The following is a 22,810-nucleotide window of genomic DNA, read 5'->3' as shown; positions in this document are numbered from 1 at the left end:
TATCCCAAGGAACCTTGGAGCATATGAAATTTAAATAGAATGACCATATGCCACTGCAGGCATTGCCAGACAAGGGCTGTCCCTCCACTGAAGGTAAAAGGTATAGAAAGGATCAGGGAACAGAAAATAAGTGGCTAGGGGCCTGTTGGAATTGGAGCACTAGACAAAAGAGGTCTGTTTGGAGTCAGGAGACTTGATAGGAGTTAGATAAAGGTAGGGGATTCTGGCTGGCTCAGCAAGAGACTAGGTTGGATACAGAAGAATGTGGTTATGGAAACATGTGGATAATCCTCAAATATGCCAACCCTTTAGGGCTTAGCTGGATGCCAAATTGTTTGAAGTTCACCCGCTGCTAGTTAAAATTAATACATATTTTTAATGAAAGCATGGTACCTATTTGGAAGCATTACAGTGTTCAGGTCAAGAACAAACATGTCCTGTTAATTCTCTTGTTTACGTCAAAGCTGTTTTCCAGACGCTATACTATACGCCTCTCTCTCTCTCTCTCTCTCTCTCTCTCTCTCTCTCTCTCACACACACACATACCCCTCTTTCACTAGTAACCTCTTTGTTTTCTATTGTATTTACATCTATTTTGTATTTAATTAGGAAACCAAGTACTTTTACAGGAATAAGTGATTGGAATGACCATTACAATTACTGTATTTGAACATTTGACTTTGGCCACTACAAAACTGTAACCTTCTGCTGGTATGATTGATCATCTATTATCTGAGGGAAAATAGACATTAGAATTTGTCATGTAGTAATCTGAATAGCTTTCCACAATGAGTTTCCCAAAGAGTTCATGAATTTGTAGGCATTATACAAATTTTAATCATTTATCTATTCCAAAAGGCATGGATGGATTCTATTTTGTTACTATGGGATAACATCACAATGAACTGTATTTGGGAGATAACCTACGGTTTACTTCTCAGACTAGTATGCCTACACCTTTAAGGGAGGGTGGGGGAGATGGACAGTTTAGTTCCCTTGAAATCTAGAAGAATGAACATCAGCACTGGGTGTCAAGACCTCTTGTGTTCTAAATACAACTTTGACACTGACTTGCTATGTAGTCTTTGGCAAATCAGTGAGAACTTGATCCAATGTCAAGTGAAGTCAATGAGAGTGTTTCCAATTGACTTCGGTGAGTGTTGAATTGGCTTTTAATGTCTGTGCCACAATTACCACATCTGTATAACTGGGGATATTAGTTTCCTTCCTTTGAGGGGTGTCGAGGATTAATATTTGCATAGTGCTTTAAATATGTAAACTGTTTAAATGTTCAATACTAATCGGCTATGGGACACTTAGCTCTGAGTTAATGAGCATAAATGTATTTACAATTTTAATTATTGTTCAGACATTTTTCTTAAGTTAATATTTTGATTGAGTGAGGGGGAGGGAAATACTTCTTGTGGTTTGCATGTAGTTAATAAATACATATTTATCTTGTGTATTAAGTGAGCTTGAAAAAGACAGAAGGTTAAAAGTGCTACCAGAAGGATTTAGATCTAATGAAAACATTTAAGTTGTATTCCCTTTAACAAGCATAAAGTCAAATTCAGATTATTTACTCATGTCTATAAGTTTCTGGGATGGAACCCAAACCTTATAAAAGGAACATCCAAATAGTGAATTTTTGCTGTGATGCTTTTGTAATTTATGAATGCACTTGGTACCAATTCATCTGCGTAAGCTCTCACTTTGAAGAGTTTAAACTCTGAGGTCACTGGGCAAATGAGCACGATAGTTTCTGAGAGACTATTTTGTTAGCTGCCTGTGCAGTTCCTGCAATCCCACTGGAACAAAACTTCTGTTCTTTTACTTTAATACATATTCAAGCCAAGAGGCAAATCCATCAGCCTAGACAAATGATTGCCAAAAAAACAACACCACCAAAATGAGTTTATACACAACTTTGAATCACACAGAGACGGAGATGAAATCTCTCTTAACCTCTCTATATTACTGAGAATCGGCTTGTGCTGTCAAGAAGACCAGTATTTTTAAAGGTCAACTTTTCTTAGCATGATGACTAGAGGGTGTGAGTTATGAAGTTATTTTGTGCTACTTGCTGTGGTAGTGGGTGATATAAAATCCTGCAACATGATGGAAAGTTTTTCTTCAGGAAATAAACAGAACTCACAGATTTCACAGGGTGCAAGATAGAAACTTGAAAGAGACAGTGTGGGGCACTGCTTTATAAAAAGAACAAAATATCTCATAAACTGCAGAAAAGCTAGTATATTTTCATTGAAATATGTTTGTTTGGTCTGATTTTGATCTAATTATATTATCTAATATAACCTTTACTTATACTGGTGGTATTGTCACTGAATTCCTATTCCTAGCCACTATTATCATTAACTCAAGTCTGTAAGGCCAGATTATGATCTTTTTAGGTTGTGCATATGTTTGCTGTGAATCCTGTGTCAGCTATCACAGATGTGTACTTTGCTCAGTATCTCGCTGTTTAAGATTGTTAAATGCTTAGTCAAATGATCACAGGAACTTTATTCTGGTACCTAATGCAAATAGACATGTGGAAATACTTTTTTCGTCCCTAGTACTCAGTTCCAGCATTGTACCATAATTTGCTTGGAAGTTTCTTCTACCTTTTATAAAACATGCTGTTGAAAAACTGTAATTTTTAAATCAAGATTGCATTTTTAAAAAAAAGATTATATGTTCTAGTTCGAAAGGAATTATTTGGGAAAAATTCTATGTCCGTGCGATACAAGAGGTCAGACTAGATGATCCGAATGGTCCCTCTGGCCTTAGAATAGGAATCTACGAAATTATATTTACACCTCTCATTTGAGTGGGTTCAGTATGTTATATGTTACTATTTGGATTCATCTCAGTATGTCTTCTTGGCCTGAGAGTCCTGGCAATAAAAGAAATTTGAGAGTTATTAGTCTACAGACCCCCTGCTACTCTCCTGTCTCAATGAATTGTTGTTGGGAGTAGCACTGGAGTCCTCAGTATTCTAGGTGACTTCCTTGTGTGTGTCAGTGACCATTCTTGCATGTGTTCTTGGGATAGCATGGCCTGTCATAATCATGGAATTACTGTACTTCAGGTATTTGAGGCTCAACACATTCAGGTGAACTTACACTGGATCTTATCTTCTGGGAGAGAATCAAGATTGGGTACATGAAGATGAGGCCTTACACTTGGGGAGATGATCACTTCCTGCAAGATGAGGTAGGGCCCATCCCCACTCTTATCTAGGTGGAGAACCTGTTTGAATGGTCATCCTCCCTAATAGGCTGCTGGATTGAGATGGTTTCCACGTGTTTGAGGTATCATCTTGCTCAGGAGCTGCACACCATGAGGATGTTTTAGTGGAGTATCATGTCAGCCATTTATAAATGAATATCAGTCATTTCGTAATGCTATGTATGTGTTTGCTCACTGCTCACTTTGAGCTGTGATGATGCAACACAGACCATTGTCTGTCTTGTTTCATTAATTGCCTCATTTCATTAATTGCTTTCATTAATTGCTTCTGGCCATGGGTTTCTGGAATTCTGTCTCACCTCTGCATTAGTAAGTACAGTGTCTCAGCTCCTATACAGCAAGATTTCATCAAGTACATTGTCTGAATTAACTGGTTTCCATTTTCTGTCACTCATCCCCAGTCACTACAGTTACTGTCCCACAGCTTAGTAATTATGGGTAATGCATATACACACATGTGAAGAATGTGGTCACACATCTTTGTCTTACTCTTTTTATTATTTGCCCCAGTGCCAGGTTCCGGCCAAGGAATTTTAAGAAATGCTGTGCGACGCATTCTGTCTCATATACACCGCTTCCAATAGGTACAAGTGACTTCAGTGGATTTTGGATCAGGCCCCAAATTCATTAACTGAATTCACTGGGCCCACACAGATAAGTGTATTTGTGCATGCACATAAATGTGAGCTTGATGAAAACCTTGCTCACGCATGCAAAGCAAAGGGGGCTGCATATGATTGAATGTATCCTGATTTAGAATTCAATAAAATCTTCAGGATTTTTCTCTTTCTGTTTTTGGGGTCTGCCCAGTGTTCAGTATGGTATAGAAACAGACCACCGTTATAGACTACAGACCATGAAGAGAGACAGCACGTAGCAGGAGATAACAAAGTAGCTGCAAAGTATATGGTTGAACAGCCACAATTCTTAGTCTAGAGCAGCTGAACCAAAAGTCTCCACTGAAATGCCATCAGGCTTTGCTAAAACAGAGGTGGTGAAAGCCAGGGGCTTACTCAGTAATTGACTCCAGAGAACCTCAGCAGTGAAACATTTCAGCAGCAACATCCCAAACTCTTTCCGTACAGGTAGAAAATGCAGGGGCCAAGGCCCCTGCTTAGGACACCTAGGCTTTGCAACTCACATTGTTTCCTGCAAATGAGGGAAAGCAAGCTAGTTTTGTGGTAACTGGGACAAATATCATTTATTGACAAGCCCTGAGCAAAACAAACAGAGCTAGTAAGCGTTAAACTGGCCATTGTGGCTTAGGATAGTGTTGTGACTATGAAAATGAGGCCAACTATATTTTTTTGCACATACAGACCTATCCTCACTAACATGTATTCTGTGAAAAGTGCTGCCCACCTAGATCTGGGCACAAAACTGCAATCACAAATTGCCACTTTAATTGGCTGAGCAAGAACTATATTTTAATAAACCTTCTGTGCTTATAAACCCTTTACCAGCATCTCAACTGGTCGGAAGACTGGATTCTAGTGCCTGGGTTATAGGAGTGGAGATTTCCTGAATATTTCAGTGTGGTGTTTTCTAGGTGGAAAAAATTCATTTGAAGCCATCTTTAGATTAGCTAGTTGATTTGGGGAGTTTATAACAGGAAAAAATATATACCCTGCTCTAAGTGCATAATTCAACTCTATCTAAGTGCAGCCCTATCCATAGAACCATGTGCTTCCATAATAGTTCCACATGATATAGATATAAAAACACTTGCATGTACAGTGTGCTTACTGCTGCTAGTGATTATGAGTTTCCCTGCTTTTAGTTTTTCAGGAAGAATATATCATATCTTTGTGTGTTTGTACAGCACGTAGCACAGTAGGCCCCCATTCCTGATTGGGCTGGCTGAGTAGTATTGCAAAATAAATATTGGAGCTCTCCTGCCATGTGGGCATTCATTCTCAGATCCAGCACTGAAGCAGCAGACCTACTTGAACTTTTTTTTTTAAGAGAGCTGCAAACAGCACAGCCCCCCTACCTCCTTGGCCCTCTCTTAGATCATGCTGAACAGAGAACCCCAGCTGGTATGAGCTGGGCAAATAATTGACCTACAGCAGCATCCAGTCACTTCTCTGTTATGCATGCAGAGTAAGGCCCTTCATCCTTATTCAGATCCTGGTGATCACTTCATTGGTCACTGACTTTGCATTCAACAGCATGGGCTGAAGGACAGAGTCACACTCAGATGACACTCTGCCCCTGCGTAAAGACCACAATTGCAGGCAATGTGACCAATAACAACTGGGGAGAAGTGGTTGATATATATCCTGACTTTAGTAAGGTCTTGCATAACCTTCTCATAAGCAGACTAGGGAAATACAACCTAGATGGAGCTACTATATATAAGATGGGTGCATAACTGGTTGGAAAACCTTTCCCAGAGAGTAGTTATTAGTGGTTCACTGTCAAGGTGGAAGGGCATAATGAGTGGGGTTCTAAAGGTTTCGGTTCTGGGTCCAGTTCTGTTCAATATCGTCATCAATGATTTAGATAATGGCATAGAAAGTACACTTATAAAGTTTGCAGACAATACCAAGCTGGGAGGGGTTGTAAGTGCTTTGGAGGACAGGGATAAAATTCAAAATGAACTGGACAAACTGGAGAAATGGTCTGAAGTAAATAGGATGAAATTCAATATGGACTAATGCAATGCACGCCACTTAGGAAATGACTGCCTAGGAAGGAGTACTGTGGAAAGGGATCTGGAGATCATAGTGGATCACAGGCTAAATATGAGTCAACAGTGCAACACTGTTGCAAAAAAGCAAATATTCTGTTATGTATTAGGAGTGTTGTGAGCAAGACACAAGAAGTAATTCTTCTGCTCTATTCTGCACTGGTGAGGCCTCAACTGAAATATTGTGTCCAGTTCTGGGTGCCACATTTCAGGAAAGATGTGGACAAATTGGAGAAAATCCAGAGAAGAGGAACAAAAATGATTAAAGAAAACATGGCCTCTGAGGGGAGATTGGAAAAAATTGGGTTTCGTTAGTCTGGAGAAAAGAAGACTGAGGGGAAAATGATAACAGTTTTCAAATACATAAAACTAGAAGATAGGCTGGATAGAGAGAGGGAGAGCTCAGTGGTTTGAGCATTGGCCTACTAAACCTAGAGTTGTGAGTTCAATCCTTGAGGGGGCCGTTTAGGGATCTGGTGCAAAAATCTGTCTGGGGATTGGCCCTGCTTTGAGCAGGGGGTTAGACTAGGTGACTTCTTGAGGTCTCTTCCAATTCTGATATTCTATGGAAACATTGTTACAAGGAGGAAGGAAAAAAATTGTTCCCTTTAACATCTGAGCAGTGGGCTTAAATTGTAGCAAGGGTGTTTTAAGTTGGACATTAGGAAGAACTTCCAGTCAGGGTAGTTAAACACTGGAATAAATTGCCTAAGGAGGCTGTGGAATTTTTGTCACTGGAGATTTTAAAGAGCAGGTTAGACTAACACCTGTCAAGGATGGTCTAGATAATATTTAGTCCTGCCATGAATGCAGGGAACTGGACTAGATAACCTCTCGAGGACCCTTCCAGTCCTATGATTTTATGAATATAAGGTTGGTTGTGGGTGGTGCATTTGTTATGAATAAATGGCAGTGTCACAAGGAGCTTTAGACCCCCTTTCCTCACCATGCATGGGCTGCCTACTATTGCAGACCCTGAACTCTCCTGAAAGCAGGGGTTGCTTTCTGCTAACTTCTTTTCAGGCACAAGGCACCCCAAAAGTAGTGGTGAGGAGGCAGGGCCATGGGCTTCACACTAGTCAGCACCCTGCAGGGTGCGTACAGCACAGCCTCCCAAGGACAGGCTGTGGGATGTCATGCTATCACTATGTACTGAAACCAAGTTGCTCAGAGAGGTCTTGTCCTTCCAGTGCTCCTGCTAGGGTAATGCAGCTTTGCACTGCCCCTTGTCAGGTCTGTGCTAAAAAGCACAGTGTGGCACATAATTGGAAATTATAGCTCTTATAAGTAAGAGCATTGTAAGAGTGTAAATTGGTGTCAATTCTTGAACGAACTTTCTATATCAGTAGCTGCACTGTGTAATACTGCATTTGTTGTACAGAGAATTTTATCATGAACTTGCACTTACACTCCAATATTTTTCAAGTCAGACTTAGCAGCAAAGGGCATTCAGTAATCACTTGAAAGAACAATGTGGGTTTTATCACCTTCCAAACCCGCCAAAAAGAATTCCCGGTTTGCTGACCTTAATTTGTGATTCTGTTGCTAAGTGACAGCTAAAGAAGATTAATGGGTCATACTCTCTATTCAGAACTTTTGTATAATTTTACATTTTATTTATTTTATTTGGAAAATGATTAATACTTTCAGTTATTTTCCCTCCTGGGATAAATCCTGCCATTAGCTACTGGGACTGATTAGTTACCCCAGTCACCTGGCACTCATTCTGCCTTTACTGTTTACTGTCACCTCTAGACTCCAACTCCAACTTCTCTGATAAATGTACATAGCGTGTTTATGCTTTTAGGGTCTCTGGCGCTTAATACATGATCAACTTTAGGTTTGTTGAGCTGTTTATTTCATGAGGCTGATAGCCCCCTGGGAAAATGTTATGGAACATTCAGCTCTTCTGAGGTCCCAACAGGTGCTCTCTCCATCAGCAAATTCCCCACCTCAGTTTTCCCAATAAACTAGAGGAGCAAGCCAACAGTCTCACTCAACCAACTCTTCTTCCCAAGGAGACCATCAGCTATGAAGGGTTAAATTTCCAAAAAGCAGACAAACCCATACAGAAATATTGGATAGAGAGGAGAGGCGATCATGCTGGATGAGGAAGCAGGACGTGATGAGCAGCATGAAGACTGGAAGAGAAACAGCACAGCAGCTCAATGGCCTAAGGAGCAGAGGAGTGAGAGTAGGTGAATGGGGAGAGAGAGGGCAGAGGATTAGGCATGTCAATGAAGCGGAATGAAAAGGGATCATGAAAAGTGTTGTGGGAGAGGGTGTTTAAAGCTCCCCCAGGAGCAGAAGGGAAGGAAGGAAGGGACAGAACAGCAGTCAGAAATGAGATGAGCAGCTTTAGAGCAGAAAGGAGGTGTTGGGGAGAATCACTGGGAGCAGAGACAATGGGACAGGGCTGCCTAGGACATGTCACTAGGAGTCAGGGGAAGGAGGTGAATGTGAGCAGCTGACTTACTAAGGGCAGAGAAGCAGGGAGGAGAGGAAGTTGGCTGAAGTGAGCAGAACAGATAGAGTGGGTGTGAATGGACCAGGACATGGAGCTGGGGGAAGACAAGCTGCAGGCAAAGTGGGGATACATGAGTGAAGGCAGAAGAAGTAGCAGCAGGGCATATAGAGGACATGAGTTTGTCAAAGCAATAGGAAGAGGCAGGAAGGGGAACAGGGAGAATGTGGCACTCAGGATATGAAAACAGGCTAAAAAGTAACAGCAGGCGAGTGCTGTCTGAAAAAACAAGTCAGGGAGCAAAGCTGTGGCCGTCAGCACTCGGAATTTGGTTCGTCTGCTGTTTTGCCTGGACACTCACTATTTCAGGGGTCTTCTTCTTGGCTCCTGAGCTGGTGCCTGGATCTCCCAGGGAGACTCAACAAGAAGAAGGGTTGGGACTATCTAGCTTCCTATTCTCTGTGGTTTCAGCTAAGTTGCTGCAGTCCTTGACTACAACCACTTAGTTGAGACCATAGAGACTAGGCCAGTCAGAACTCGAGAGCAATGAAACCCATTAAAACCACATGACTAGGGTGACCATATTTCCCTATGCTGAATACAGGACAGCGGGTAAAATTACTCATAGTCAAGCGAGTTCAACAGCAATCAATCAGAATTAGGCGATACAAACGTTCAAATTACCATCAAGTGGACTGAGCCCTTGTTAAAAGGAAATACCGCATAGTTGGATTCTTTTTATTTACCTTCTTATCTTTAAGGGTCACACAGGGAGAGGGGGTGACACACACTCCTACCCCCCCCCCCACACACACATAGGGAGAGGTTTTTACACACACACACACACACGCCCTCTCTCTCTCTTCAGTACCCCTCTGTCAGATGGTGTGTGTGTGTGTGTGTGTGTGCGGGGGGGAGGGGGGTGCCTGACCAACCTGACCCTTCCTGCCTGGTGCTCTCCACCCTCCATGCCTAGCTGAGCCTCCGGGATGGACCCGCTTCTATTGGTACCTGGCACCGCGTCTTCCTGAGGCAACACGTGGAGAAGCACCCAGGCTCACATGTCCTCCCCAGATTTCTATCAGGGTTCACACCAGAATGTGGCCAGCAGCAGCCTTTTGGCACTGCGTGGGAGGGAAGGGATGACCTGGTGCGTATCTTTGCAGAGCTCATCTTTCCCACCCTCTCCCTCTGTGGCTCGAAGCAGCTTGTCCCTTCCTGCCCACACAGTGTTGAAAGGCAGCTAAAACCTCCAGGCTGCTGCTGGCCACCGACATAACCCAGCCTCCTCCTGTTCCCTGCAGCCAGTGCAGACAGGAAGGGGTTAAGCCCTAAGGCTGTCTTGTGCATCAGGGCCCAGGGAACCTGACTACAGGGGCTTCAGCAAACCTGGCCAGCGAGGTGGCTCAGCAGCCCTGCACTCCCTGTGGGACGGTCCCAGGGCACGGGGGGTGGGAGTGGGGAAAGGTGAAGAGGTTGATAAGCCCCTGTCCAGGGGTGGGGGGGCTTTTTGGGGGCCTGCAGGTTCGGGGCAGGGGCAGGATGGAAATCGCTTCTCTCCTACATGCCAGAGCTTAGCTGAGGGGCAGAGAGGCTGCCCTGTGCCAGTGCTGTGCTGGGTTTTGGCACCAGCAGGGCTTGGCGCCTCCTGGCCAGCGCCCTGGGCCAGAGGGGCTTGGGCTTTCCCGGGGCACTGGCCCAGCCAGCGGCAAAGGAAAAAGCCTGTCAGCCAGGCTGCTGGTGAGCTGAGCGCTCTGACTAGGGGCTGGTTCTCTGCACAGCACTGGGAGCGGGACATGCCCTGCCAAGGGGAATGTGGCGGAGCAGCAGGGCTGGGGGGTGGGGCGGCGGTGGGTGAAGGGGTGAAGCAGGGAGAGGACAGGGAAAGGGGAAACATGTAAAGGGCCAATAGATGGGTGGCCGAGGTGACGTAACCGGCGGCTGTCTGGCACCTGCCGACACACACCAGGCTCCGCAACTCTCAGTGCACAGCCAGTGCCAGCTGGAAGTGGAATGGGGGGGGGGAGGCAGATCCCTGCTGACCAAGAGCTGGCAGGGTGTGTGTGTGTGTGTGTGTGTGTGTGTGTGCGTGCATGTGCGCTGCGCTGATGGACCAGTGTGGGAGCAGCCGGCCCCACACACTGCATCTTTGCCCTGCCACTAGCCTTGCACACTCACCCCCGCATTGTTGGTCACTGGACTCCCTCACTCACCACTGGTGGGTGAGCTGCAGAACAGGGATTCAGCCTGCAGCCAGTCCTGCCACTACTGATAGGGGGAAGACAGAAAATATGGACCAATTTGCCCATTTTTAAGAAAAAGTTGGGACAACTGCAAGCGGGTTTAAATATAGGACTGTCCCTTTAAAAATGGGACATCTGGTCACCCTACACATGACAGGACTAGAGCAATATGGCTATTGGCAGAATATCACAGTTGCGCCTGGGTAACTAATTTGACCCTGACTGCATAATTACATATGTTTACCGTGCTTAAAGATGTGTAAATAATTCTGATTAGACCTGACACACGCGCTCCTCCCACAGGCTCAGATCATGGGGAGAAAATGGAGTGTTACCAGAACACCAGGCATGAGTGCCAGCTAGCTGGTCTAGAAAGTACCATGTGAACACTTGATTGAGGTGTAGCCCATACAAAATGTAATGGCGGAAGGTGTTCTTGCACTAGACATATACAACTATATGGCCCATTAACTGCCCAGGGCTAAGGAAAAGGCAAAGGAAGCTGGAGTGAAAAGACAACAGGAGAGGGAAGCAGCAAGGGGAGAGAAGAAATAGCATTTCCCAGAAACAGCAGAGTGGGAAGTTTTTTTGCCACCCCAAGCGGTGGGGGTGGGGGGGGGGAGAAGAAGCCGCTCAAGCTGCCTCCAAAGTGCCACCGAGGAGCAAGACAGCGAGTGACGGACGCACCGCCGAATTGCTGCCGATCCGGGGCGGGCCGCCCCGACAAGGGACACACTGCCGCCCCTTTCTATTGGCTGCCCCAGGCACCTGCTTCCTTTGCTGGTGCCTGGTGCCGGCCCTGGTGGAAAGAGGAGCTAGCCATCAAAAGAGTTAAAGAACGTTTTGTGCTGTTTTGTGAGCACTTTGTGGCTGGGACGCATTTGGTTCATTTCACCTCTGGTACAGTGCTGCTACAGTGTAGAAAGAAGAATAAAGGTGTGAGAGATGAAAAGAAAGGGAGCGTAGTAGCTTTTCAGTAACTAGTAGTAGCCTTATCACCTGCATGACTAGCCAGCAGGCACAATATTAAAATAATTCCCTTAACAAAGCAAGCATTCATTAATAACCAGTCAAGCTGGAATTATAGGGGGGGGCACAAAATCTTTTATAGAAAGGAGCAGCATTGCCCTAAGTTATGCCAAGGCAAGGGACTCTTCCTTTGACAGTGGCGGAAGTTGTTGCATCATAAGAATGGCCATATTGGGTCAAACCAAGGGGCCATCTAGCCCAGTAGCCTGTCTTCCAACAGTGGCCAATTCCAGGTGCCCCAGTGGGAATGAATAGACCAAGTCAAATGATCCATCTCCTGTCAACCATTCCCAGCTTCTGGCAAACAGAGGCTAGGGCCACCAAAACAGAGGCTAGGGCCATCTGGGCATCTTATTTAAAGAGTTAATGGCCACACTGAAAAATGCTGTGTTATGTGGGAGGAATTTATGACTTACATGAATGACACTAGCCCTGCAGGTGAGAGGTACATGAGCTCATTGGGAGGTGGCATAGCAGGTCCAGACTTTACTTTGGGTGTGGGTGTTGCTTGTCCGCAGTTTGTCACTTTTATGTAAATTGTGTGTTTTAGTATCAGTAAGGAAAGTCTAAGAAATTGGGTCAAAAAGCTCTGTGGGTGTCATCACAGCGGAGAGAATTTGGTGGATTGACTTTGCTAGTGTTTACCTCCTAATACCTCAGAGTTGGTTCAGGGTGGATTTCTTCAGTTGCTTTCTGTTACTATCCTTTGCTGGTATTTTTGAGTGACTTTATGTACCTGTAGCTGCATGTGATACAAACTGCTACAGGCTTGTTCCCTTCAGTAATATGCACAAGCCTGTATCTGATTTACTTCTGTTGTCAAGTTGCAATTACAGGATGTCCATCTTCTGTCAGTGCAATAACTTGGCGCCATCTAGTGGTGTTAAGTCACTATGCGCTTATCTCAAATATTTGCTCTTCAGTTCAGATAACCTGAGTTTAAATTTTGATTTACATTACTAGTGGTGATGTAAGTCAGAATCTGAAAATACAAAGGGTTGTCTCCAGTGGGCAGGTCTGGTTCTAACAGATCTGGGACCATCTGTAAAGCCATTCAATGGGGGCACTCAGCTACAGTGCCCAAGAATCAGTGACGAGCTGTCTGCCTCCCATCTGCCCAAAACTGCTGTGCTATGCTTGCTGAGGGGAACAGAAAGCCATGTGGCCTAAGCAGGGTTGAGCTAGAAGATGAGAAGGCCTGATTTTCACCGATGTCTCAGATTATGAAAACCCCAAAGCTCTCATTCAGTGCAAAGGAGTCTGTGTGCCACACCATGTACCCCTGGAGCATGAGTAGGACACAATGTGAACATTTCAAACTGCTGCCAGGGTGAGACAGGAAAGTATCCCTATGGCCTGTGGGGCTGCAGACTTGGCAGCATTCCCTGAACCTGTCCAGCCAGAGGCTGACTATTTGTTCATGTTACAAAACCAGCACGGCAGGATACCATATAATCTCTGCTTTTGAGCATATAGGTGGCCGGCTCCCATTGAAGTCAATAGCAAAATGTCCATTGGCTACCATAGTGCAGGACTGAGATGAGTATCAGTCAAGCTTTATTTAACCATTTAATAAGTCAGCCTTTACCAATAGTTACAACACTGAAATGCTGCAGGTATTTACTAACTGCAAGTGGAAGAAAAATGGTGGTCTTTCCAATGCCACTGGGAACAGCTGTTTATGTTAGTGGTGCTACAGTGACATTCTCAAACTTAAAGAAAATATGGTTTGACCTAAAGTCTTTTCCTATACAAGAATGCTTAACTGCTCTGAATCCCTGTGTATTTCACTTAACATGCTAAAGCATTGGTGTCTACAGGAAAATAGCCAGTCATTTGTTGATAATAGACATGATAGGTCAAATTTGGCTTTCGGTTCCATCAGTGCAACACGGCCTTAATCATTTAATTATGAAGCATTTTTATTTTGGGAGCCTCCAGAAGCCCAGCCATTATGGCAGCACATTATAATCAGAGAGGGCTCCTTGTGGCACTGAAGTGGAAAACTATCTACAGAATAGCTCTACTCCTGTCTGCAGGACTGGAAGGTAGGATATTTTTTCTTATGGACCACTAGCCATAGAGAAAACAAGCACACACAGCTAGGTGTGGAGTAAGAACCTAATTAGCAGAATGGAAAATACACAAAGCATGCCACTGAGGCTGGGGGCTCATTCTCTGGTGCTGGCCTTAAAGCATGACAGCAAAGTGGGTGGGTGGGAAAAGAAGGTAAGAGAACTTTCTATTTTTATTGTAAAGAGAGGAATTGGATAGTCATGGCACTGGAAAGTGCTTCATTTGTGATAAGGCCTAATTCCAGTGCATTCATAAACTAAACTGGCAGTGCTGGAAACCTTCCCAGCAGCTGGTTTTTCCTACATTACTTACAAAATAAACTATAGAAACTCAGGCAAAGAGGGACATTCAGCATATACACTGTGGAAACAACTTTTTATAAACTCCACTTCATTTGGCCATGTTATCTTAAATCACAATATTTTGCCCTGTCTCACCTGCCAGAAAACTCTGCTAAAGCACTGAGCCTTCTCCTGAGAGTATAAAATAATAATGTTTAAAAGTGAGTGAAACTTTCAGAGGAAACATCTAGTTAATTAAAAAAATCCCAATTGCATGAGGCTCTAATCCCATGCTCCAGCAGTTTTCTGCTAGGGATGTCACAATAGAACAGAGTTGGCCAGTGAGATTTTCAGGATGGAAATAGTGTTAAAAGGGCAAGCTTTTTGGTGATTTCTGCATTGAAGGCCTGGCACGATTTATTGGTGACATTTAGCACATCATAATGCTTCAGTCAGCAGAACTTCCATGTTTGTATGTGGAACTCTGATGTAAAAGATTGTCTTAATCTGTGAATAGCTATACACTTCTCTACTTACCTGGTGTAGCTTGAGTCGATTATTTCCCTAACAGTGTTCTCTCAACTGATAAAACTATGGGTGGTACGTTGCCCCTCTTCTAGCTGTGTGCAACAATAGTACTTTTTCTCTATCGTCTTTTAGAACAGTCTTCAGCGGTCTCCATGAATGCTCCCTTATCGTTCTTATAGGAACCCAAGAAAAGGCACTACAGGCAGCAAGTAAGCACCTTTCACACTCATATTGTCTTGGCAGGATCGGTCAGGGATATTGTCTTATGGCTGAGATTCTTTTTGACCTTCTGCATCAATATTACGTGGCATCTGTCTTTTAGGAAAAAGTTAAACTTCTTGGCTGCAAGACAAAATGTTGAGTGTTTCTCAGGTGATAAAGGGCAGTACTGGGAAAATTATTGAGCAGATCCCTTCTGAGTGCCAGTGCACACAGAGAAAAACTCTCCTGCATGCCAATAATCACTGCAGTCCACATGTCTAAAGGTAGAAAATTTTCCGTTCAAATTTCCATCTGACAAAGTGTTATCTGGGCGGCATAATTTGGCTTTGTCTGAAAGATAAAGCTGTGACAATGTAACTCTGTATGTTTTGTAGATCTCATTTTACTTTTCATTAAAACTTTGGATGAAATGGTTAAAAATTAGTTGGCAATACTTGCTGAGAGGTACCAATGTAAAATATTGGTCAACGGGGGTTAATAATACTTTCGTACTTCAAAGGAGGGGAGTAAGGATGAATACAACAGTGATAAGGTCCCTTTAAGTAGATATAAAATGTCCTCTAACATTTCATTACTCCCAGAGAGTTTAAACTTCATCCAAACACTTTTATGAATAATTAACCAAGGAATCAGTTATTTCAATTGCTTCACCGCCAGGATATTTCATAGCTTAACTTTGGGTTTTGTTTACTCATGATAATAGATTCTTTAAAAACAAAAAACAAAAAAAACAAAAAGAGGGACTGATTAAATACTATCTCACAGCTAAATTATGGGGATTATAAAAGGCCAAGAGAGCACACTGCACAAGAAAATATCTATTTCTCAGCTACTTTTTCCAAATCAGACACTGTCTATGTAGTAGACTCTAGTGCCACCCTACCATTCCTATGAAGAAGCTTTATCTTGTAAGTTTCAAGCAACATATATATTTTAAAATGAGATCATTGATTTTAAGGGTAATAAAATTATACTACAAATTTATTCCAATAATTAAAGAAAAATGCTAAAACAACTAGGTGGACTATATATGTGTACACACACACAAAAAGCAAAATTCCACCTTGCTGAGCTTCACTAACTGTACTATCGATCGATAGCAGTTCAAAAATCCTGCATCATATATATTGAACACCAAGTTAACGAATATGTATACTTATACACCCCCTCATCCTCTGCCATCACTATAGTCCCTTAATGTCAAGATGTGTGTAGCGCTTTAATGGTGAGGTCAAGGGATAAAATCCCAGCCCTATTAAAGGCAATAGCAGTTTTGCCATTGACTTCAGTAGGGCCCAGATTTCACCAAAGGAGTCCAAATGTAATGAGGGTAACACTGCCAGAGAAGGTTCTTGAAGAAGGGCAGGATGATGATGATCTTCCAGTCATAGAAGAAGGTGAAGCAGTTGATTTTTGAATGGCTTGAAGAAGGAAGGCAAGAAGATCAGAGTGAGTAGGTTGTAGTAGCCAACAAGAGAAATAAACAGGGCCTAGATCTGAGTTTTTGCAAAGGAAACAGAAAGAGGGATAGGTGTGGAGATGTTGGACAGGGATAACCAGAAGGATTTAGTGACAATGTCAGTACTGTGGAAGAAAAAGACAGCAGCATGGATAAAGACAGCTATTGATGACACCAAAGTTGTGAGTCTAAAAACCAAGGAGTAGAATAGACATCCCAGTATTGACAGATAAAGGACATTTGAGGAGGAAAGATGTCAGCTCCTGACGTGCTAAGTGTGAGCTCTCTTTGAACACGTGGTAGTAAACTAATACAAAGTATTTACTTAAAGATGTCTGCCATCTGAACACAGTATATTCAAGCTTCTTGCATTGCTAAGTGCACACTCCTAATTTGCTGTATTAGAGTCGATTTCCTGTTACATTTGTGAAATATGATGTACTTGGTCAATATTGGCCAGAAACTAAATCATTGAACAATCATTTGGATTATAGCTCCTGACGCTGATATTTCATCAACATAATTGTGTTATAAAGACTAACAAAACCAGACATCTTGTATTATCTTTTAAAGACAGAATGAGACATCTTGAATGAAGATACATGTGTATGTGGTCCCAGATTCAGAGTTAACAAGTGGCTGAACACTGACCATATGTTTCTATTAATCTAGATTTGTAAATTCTTCCCACAGTATAATTAGATACACAAAGATCTATCAGAATCAAAATGTCAAATCTAGTAGATGTTCTGCTTGCATTGGAGTTTGCAGAGATTATATAAAATGCTGACTAAAATATCTCTCATTCAAAAGAGTAGCAGAAGTGGTAGGCAAATCACATACTCTGTACTGAAGGTAATTACCGGAAAAACTCTCTGAACTTTGTGAATGAGAGATCCTTGGGTGAAATGCAATATAGAAGTGGCAAATATCTTTATTTGATTATACAGAAATTTGATTCAATTTGTGAGCCACCAGTCTTTCAATACTATTTAGCTCTGAATATCTGCTTTTCTGCACTTCAGACAAGTGTGCATTTGTTATGTAAAGTCAATAAACTTTAACAGAAAATGGAGTAAGTTAATAATTACCCATAAAACTCTGGAAGAAAAAAAAATCCCTCAAAGATAGAATTTTGGCTAGATATAGTCCTTGTGAATTTCTGAAAGTTAGTTATATCAGCAGTCCTTTTTAATCCAATTTCTGATTGCCTAAACCAATGTGAGAAACAAGTTACTTTTTAAATTAAAAGTAAATGAGATTTTCATAGCATTTGCCACAAGATCCTGTACAACAATTGTTGACAAACCGATGACTATCTTCAAATCAGAATAATATAGACACACATACTACGCATCAGGATCTTCTGTGTTATCATCCTGTTACTTCAAGTCTTTGTTCCTTAATTTCCCTAGCTGTAAACTGGGAGGTAATGCCCAGTTCAGCAGGTGTTGTGATGAAAAGCTGATGTTTGTAAAGTGTGCTGAAAATGTAAAACTGCTATATGGCTATGAGTCAAAGCCCATGAAAGTCAATATGCAGCATTCTGGTGCCTTCAGCAGGCTCTGGACCAGTGCTAAGTAATATTAACAACAACAAGGTAGAGTGAGATTTTCAAAAGCATCTGAGTAGGACACACAGCTCCTATTGAGTTCCACTGAGACTTGGGCACTGGCCACCTTTCATCTCCTTTGTAAAACCCAGCGCTCATTACTATAAACTGAAGGAATTAAAAAAACAACAACAAAAAAACAGGTTAATAAAAAGTCACTATTTTTGTTCTGAGTGGCTGTATTTTAAACTAAATAAATAATTAAAAAGACAGTATCAGCATCTTCCTTTATTTGAAGTTCCATAAAAATATAGAAATCACTGCAAAAAAGGCCACATATAAAACCAGCATAAATCCATTTCCTCTACATGTAGGAAAAAAAAAGCACAGTTATCCATTCAAAATTCATGCTTGGAATGAACTACAAGTCTATGCCATATACATTAAAAACTAAAACCAGAGAGATAGACCCCAATTCAGCAAGTACTTAAACATGTGCCAAATTTAAGCACATGAGTATTTTCACTGACTTATATGGAACTATTCATGTGCTTAAATTAGGTACATGCTTGCATACCCCGTGCTGAAAAAAGACCATAGTTCTCATTTTCATATTTCCCCCTATTTAAATATAATACAAGTTTCTGTTTTAAATTGCTTTCTTCACACTTAGTATTTTTCCCCATTTCAAACATATCTTTGTTTAAAAAAATTTCAGGCAGAAAATAATATGGCAATACACAGCAATGCAATTGGATAAAATTTGATTAGAAATGGAGTGAAACTGAAAGTAATAATCAGAACCACTGAAGTCCTGTCTCTGCAGTCGAAGGCCCCAGTCCCTCACATACTTATACATATGCTTCACTTAACCAGTCCCATATCTTTCATGTGCACAATTAAAGGGTAATTAACAACCCTTGTTATATTTTTACTGTGTCATAACTGTTCCAAAAAGCATTAAGGTGACTTCTCCTATTCATAGCACCTTCCAGCTTAGATTTTAAACAAAATTCACTTGGGTTTTCCCAAATTTCATAAAAATAAATATTTACATTCTGATATATACATACTACATTACTTTCCCTTCCTTTTTCTGAGTAAATGTGTTTCCCTTTTCCCCACAGTTAAATATCAAGAAAAAAAATGAAACGACTAACTGAAAGTTCTGTAAAAAATTGTAGTGAGCTCCCTCATTTCTCATCAAATATAAGCAAGACCTCAGTCATGAAGCAGTAAAGTCACAGGAATTTTAGCACTGACTTCAGTGGAAATAGGATCTGGCTCTTGATGTCAAATTTTAACCTGCACCTCCAGTTTTGTGACTGTAATTTTACAACATGATTTAGGTCACTTACCTGATTGTATCTGCAAATCAGGTCCTATAGATGTCTAAGTGATCTCAAATATGCCTGAATTTCTGGCCCTACATCTCTGCTCACAGTGGTGGACAGAAGAGGGAGAACTATGTTTGCTTCATGTGTTATTTAATGACCAATAAAAGTAAGCAAAAATATGGAAGATTAAAATGCTTATGTGCATTACATCAAAGCTGGTACAATATGTCAAAAAGTAACTGACTTTCTTCAGTATTCAGTGGTCTGCAGACAGCTCAGCTTCTTGCTACTTACTCTCCAAACTATGTGCCAATGTGCAAGCATTGCTTTGAATGACAGGAAATGCTGATTTCACAGCTTCTGGTTATCACTCCTGTGAGTTCCATAAGCAGCATTTCTGGGAACATAACAATTTTGGCTGCTTGGCTTCTCAGCAGGACCGTGCCCCTCTATTTTACTTTTATTTTGGCTTACGGTATGGCACATTTATTTTGGCACAGTGTGGAAAGAGACAGAAGATCTTCACAGGCAAGATCTGCAAATTATTCAGGAGTCTTGAGGAAATATTGCAACACAAATTCTCATATATAGAAGGCACATTTTTCTTGGTGCCTAGACTGGAATCAGTGCAGGAAAAAATTCCTTTTAATTTTATTAGGTAAGCATTAAACCATAACTATAACCAAAATTCACAGAGAAGAGATAAGAACATAAGAACAGCCATACTGGGCCAGACCAAAGGTCCATCTAGCCCAGTATCCTGTCTTCCAACAGCGGCCTATTCCAGGTGCCCCAGAGGGAATGAACAGAACAGGTCATCACCAAGTGATCCATCCCCTCACCCATTCCCAGCTTCTGGCAAACAGAGGCTAGGGACACCATCCCTGCCCAATGGAAATTAATTTTTCAAGGTAACATGTTAAACAGTTTTATCTTTTTCAAGTTTAGTTATTTTCAAGGCTATGATATTAAAATGTTCCTTAAAAAGGTAAATATGTAACGGAAAGATGGGGCAGAAATCAAAATTCAGATTAGATGTCGAAAGATCTGGTCCTCCTATGTAAGGTGAACATGTGTCGAACACCGGCAAACCTACTTCTCTTTGGGGTGCATTCCCAGGAACAGGTTTTCCTAGCTCTGAGGCAGTGTGCACCTCACAGCTAGAGATCATTATCTGACTCACATTATTTATGAAATTCTGACAAATTCTTCCATTTGTAAATCTCTGGAGCCTGGGATATTGCATATACAGACAGCTCCCCATCTCTGTGGAGAAAAGTTGTTTCTGGCCCTTTTAGATGAGAGGGAATGAAATTGATGACTAAGGTCCAGAGCTCCTTGCAAGACACGTTAGAACATAGGAGACAAACAGTTCATAGGAATTTAGTTTAACATTTTTTGTTGGTCATTACAATTTTTTTCAAGACTTTTCTGGTTTTCTAATTATATTGTTTTCTGCATGTGGGTGATGGGTTTAGTCTTCACCGGCATTATCTTACACGTGATGAACTATACAGTAGTAGAAGGAAAAAACAAGGAAACGTCCCTATTCATTGTCCATCTTGAAAGCATTGCTATAAAACACTGTAAAATCAGCTGCTTTTTTCCCTGGTCATATTTCTTATTTACAGAAACTACTGTAAGAAAATTCATGCCATTTTTAAAAGCACAGGAAAGTTGAGATCTTGAGATACTAAAAAGTTGCCAGTGTTGCTGGTAGAGATATAAATGATGCCTAGCAGAGATGTCTGAGGGATATATATTTTATGAGCGAGTATACTGTACAGTGCTGTATTTTCTGATATTTGAAGACTTACTTATGGTAGAAGAATCCTCCAAACCTAAGCCTGTTTGGTTAGAGAGGGGGTCTGTGATTAGTATACGCTCCTGCCTTCCAGATCCAGAAATGGTGGTCTGCCCTCTTATGCTTTGCATCCCTAAAACCTCAGCCGGAGTTGTGTAACTAGCCTGCAGCCCTGAGGTGGGTGTAACCACTCTTTCAGTTATCACCACATTCTGCCTTTCTGATAAATTGGGAATGCTTAGCGAGGTCTTTAGATCTGAACTAGGTACAAGCAGCCTCTCCCTCTCCCTCACAACAACATACTGTGAATCAGGGAAGTCATGAACTTTTAAGACTCCAGGCATCGTGTCATCTGACCTAATCAGCCTTTCGGTTACCCTAACATTATGTCCATTTGGCAAGTCAGAGATTTCTAACATGTCCTGCAAACCAGAAGCTGGGGCGAGCACTCTTTCTGTTACAAGGAACTGCGGATCAAGAACACCTGTTGTGGGTCGCACCGTGGGGCCAGCAACAGAGGATGTTTCTGTCACTATAACATTGCTGTTAGCCAAGGGATCAACAATAGGCCTAGCTTGTTGCAGGCCAGGCCTAGATGCATAGGATGTTTCAGTGACCACCTCCCGTGTCACAGTTTCTGAACCTATGCCATTTACTCTGTGCACAGGCTCAGGTGGTTGGAAGCTGGTGCCTAAAGAATAGGCATGTTCTGAACTGAAAGCATTTTGCTGATCTAAGAACTGTGGCAATGCATCATTAAGACACAAACCTGACTCATTCATGGCTGGACTAGCATTCCTGTCTTTCAACACATGGGAACTACGCTGGCTGACTTCCACTTTTGCATGTTTGCCCAGACAGATATCTGCTAGGGTCTTAAATTTATCTCCTAAATCATCCAGAAAATGGTCATCCAAGTCATCTTCAATAAAGCTGCAGCAGCCAATGGAACCATGTGAGGAGCCTGCTTCTTCCTCACAGTAAAGCAAGAGACAGTCTTTTGCTAGATGAGCTTCATCTTCGTCAGCAAAAGTATCAGCTTTCTAAAATAGAGGAAACAAAAGCAAACAAACTGTTTAACAAATGTTGTTTCAAAACTTTAAAGGGTCATTACCAACTTTTAAAAAAAACAACTGCATTTTTGTTGGAACATTTTTTACTCACTATTGTTATAAGTAACATCTAAGGCCACGTATAAACTATGAGCTAGGGGTGTGATTGCCCTGCTAACATATACATATTTGCTCTAGCTCTCAGTGTTCTAGGAGGAGTATAAATCGCAGTGTAGCCATGGTTGCATAGGTAGTGACAGCAGAGTCACAAGCTGTACTGATTACAAACCCGCCTGAAACTGGTGGGTTTATACTTGCCTCCATTGCTGCTACCCAGGCAATCCCAGCTATGCTGCTATTTATTTTCATCCGACCTTGGGGAGAGCTAGTATAAGTATGTATGCATGAGCAGGGGAATCATAGCCCTATCTTGTACTACAGACTTACCCTCAACATACTATAACTGAAAGCCAACAGAAAAAAAGATGATTTCTGTCTTTCAGTTTGTGTAGATGGCAGCAGTTGTTGTCAGTTAGTTTGCTGATTCCTTTTTGTAAGTGAATATTTCACACAGCAACTGATGGTGTGGAGAAAAAAAAATGCAAAGCAAATAGGAAAATTTGACTAAATCCCCTAAAATTATCAGCAAGATTCAGAGACTATAGCTAACACCAGTTTGCACTCATTAGGGAGTGATTTAAAATTGACAGCGCCCTTAAAAATATTTCACTTTTTTTGGAGCAAATCACTATTTTTACAATGGTGTCCATTTATGCTCTTCCTTCCCTCATCTCCCCAAAAATGTATCCCTTCATTCTT

The 22,810-nt window shown here is 41.9% G+C and overlaps 1 protein-coding gene across 2 annotated transcripts in view; it reads right to left on the bottom strand.

The window, feature by feature from the left end:
- Positions 1-18,071: 18,071 nt before the first annotated feature.
- DSG2 (desmoglein 2) overlaps positions 18,072-22,810 on the bottom strand; it is a 55,455-nt gene continuing 50,716 nt past the window's right edge. The window contains exons 15-16 of one of the 2 annotated variants that reach the window (XM_039526752.1): positions 21,544-21,982; positions 21,368-21,508 (exon numbers count right to left, since the gene is read on the bottom strand). In XM_039526752.1, coding sequence (XP_039382686.1) covers positions 21,498-21,508; positions 21,544-21,982 — 450 coding nt within the window. In that variant the 3' untranslated portion in view covers positions 21,368-21,497. Of the gene's footprint in view, positions 21,983-22,810 lie in introns of both variants that reach the window. The other variant, XM_039526751.1, reaches the window with a different exon arrangement.

Source organism: Mauremys reevesii, linkage group 2, assembly GCF_016161935.1.
Source record: "Mauremys reevesii isolate NIE-2019 linkage group 2, ASM1616193v1, whole genome shotgun sequence".
Taxonomy (NCBI): domain Eukaryota; kingdom Metazoa; phylum Chordata; order Testudines; family Geoemydidae; genus Mauremys; species Mauremys reevesii.
The sequence above is the reverse complement of the archived record's forward strand: the minus strand, read 5'-3'. Positions and strand labels throughout refer to the sequence as shown.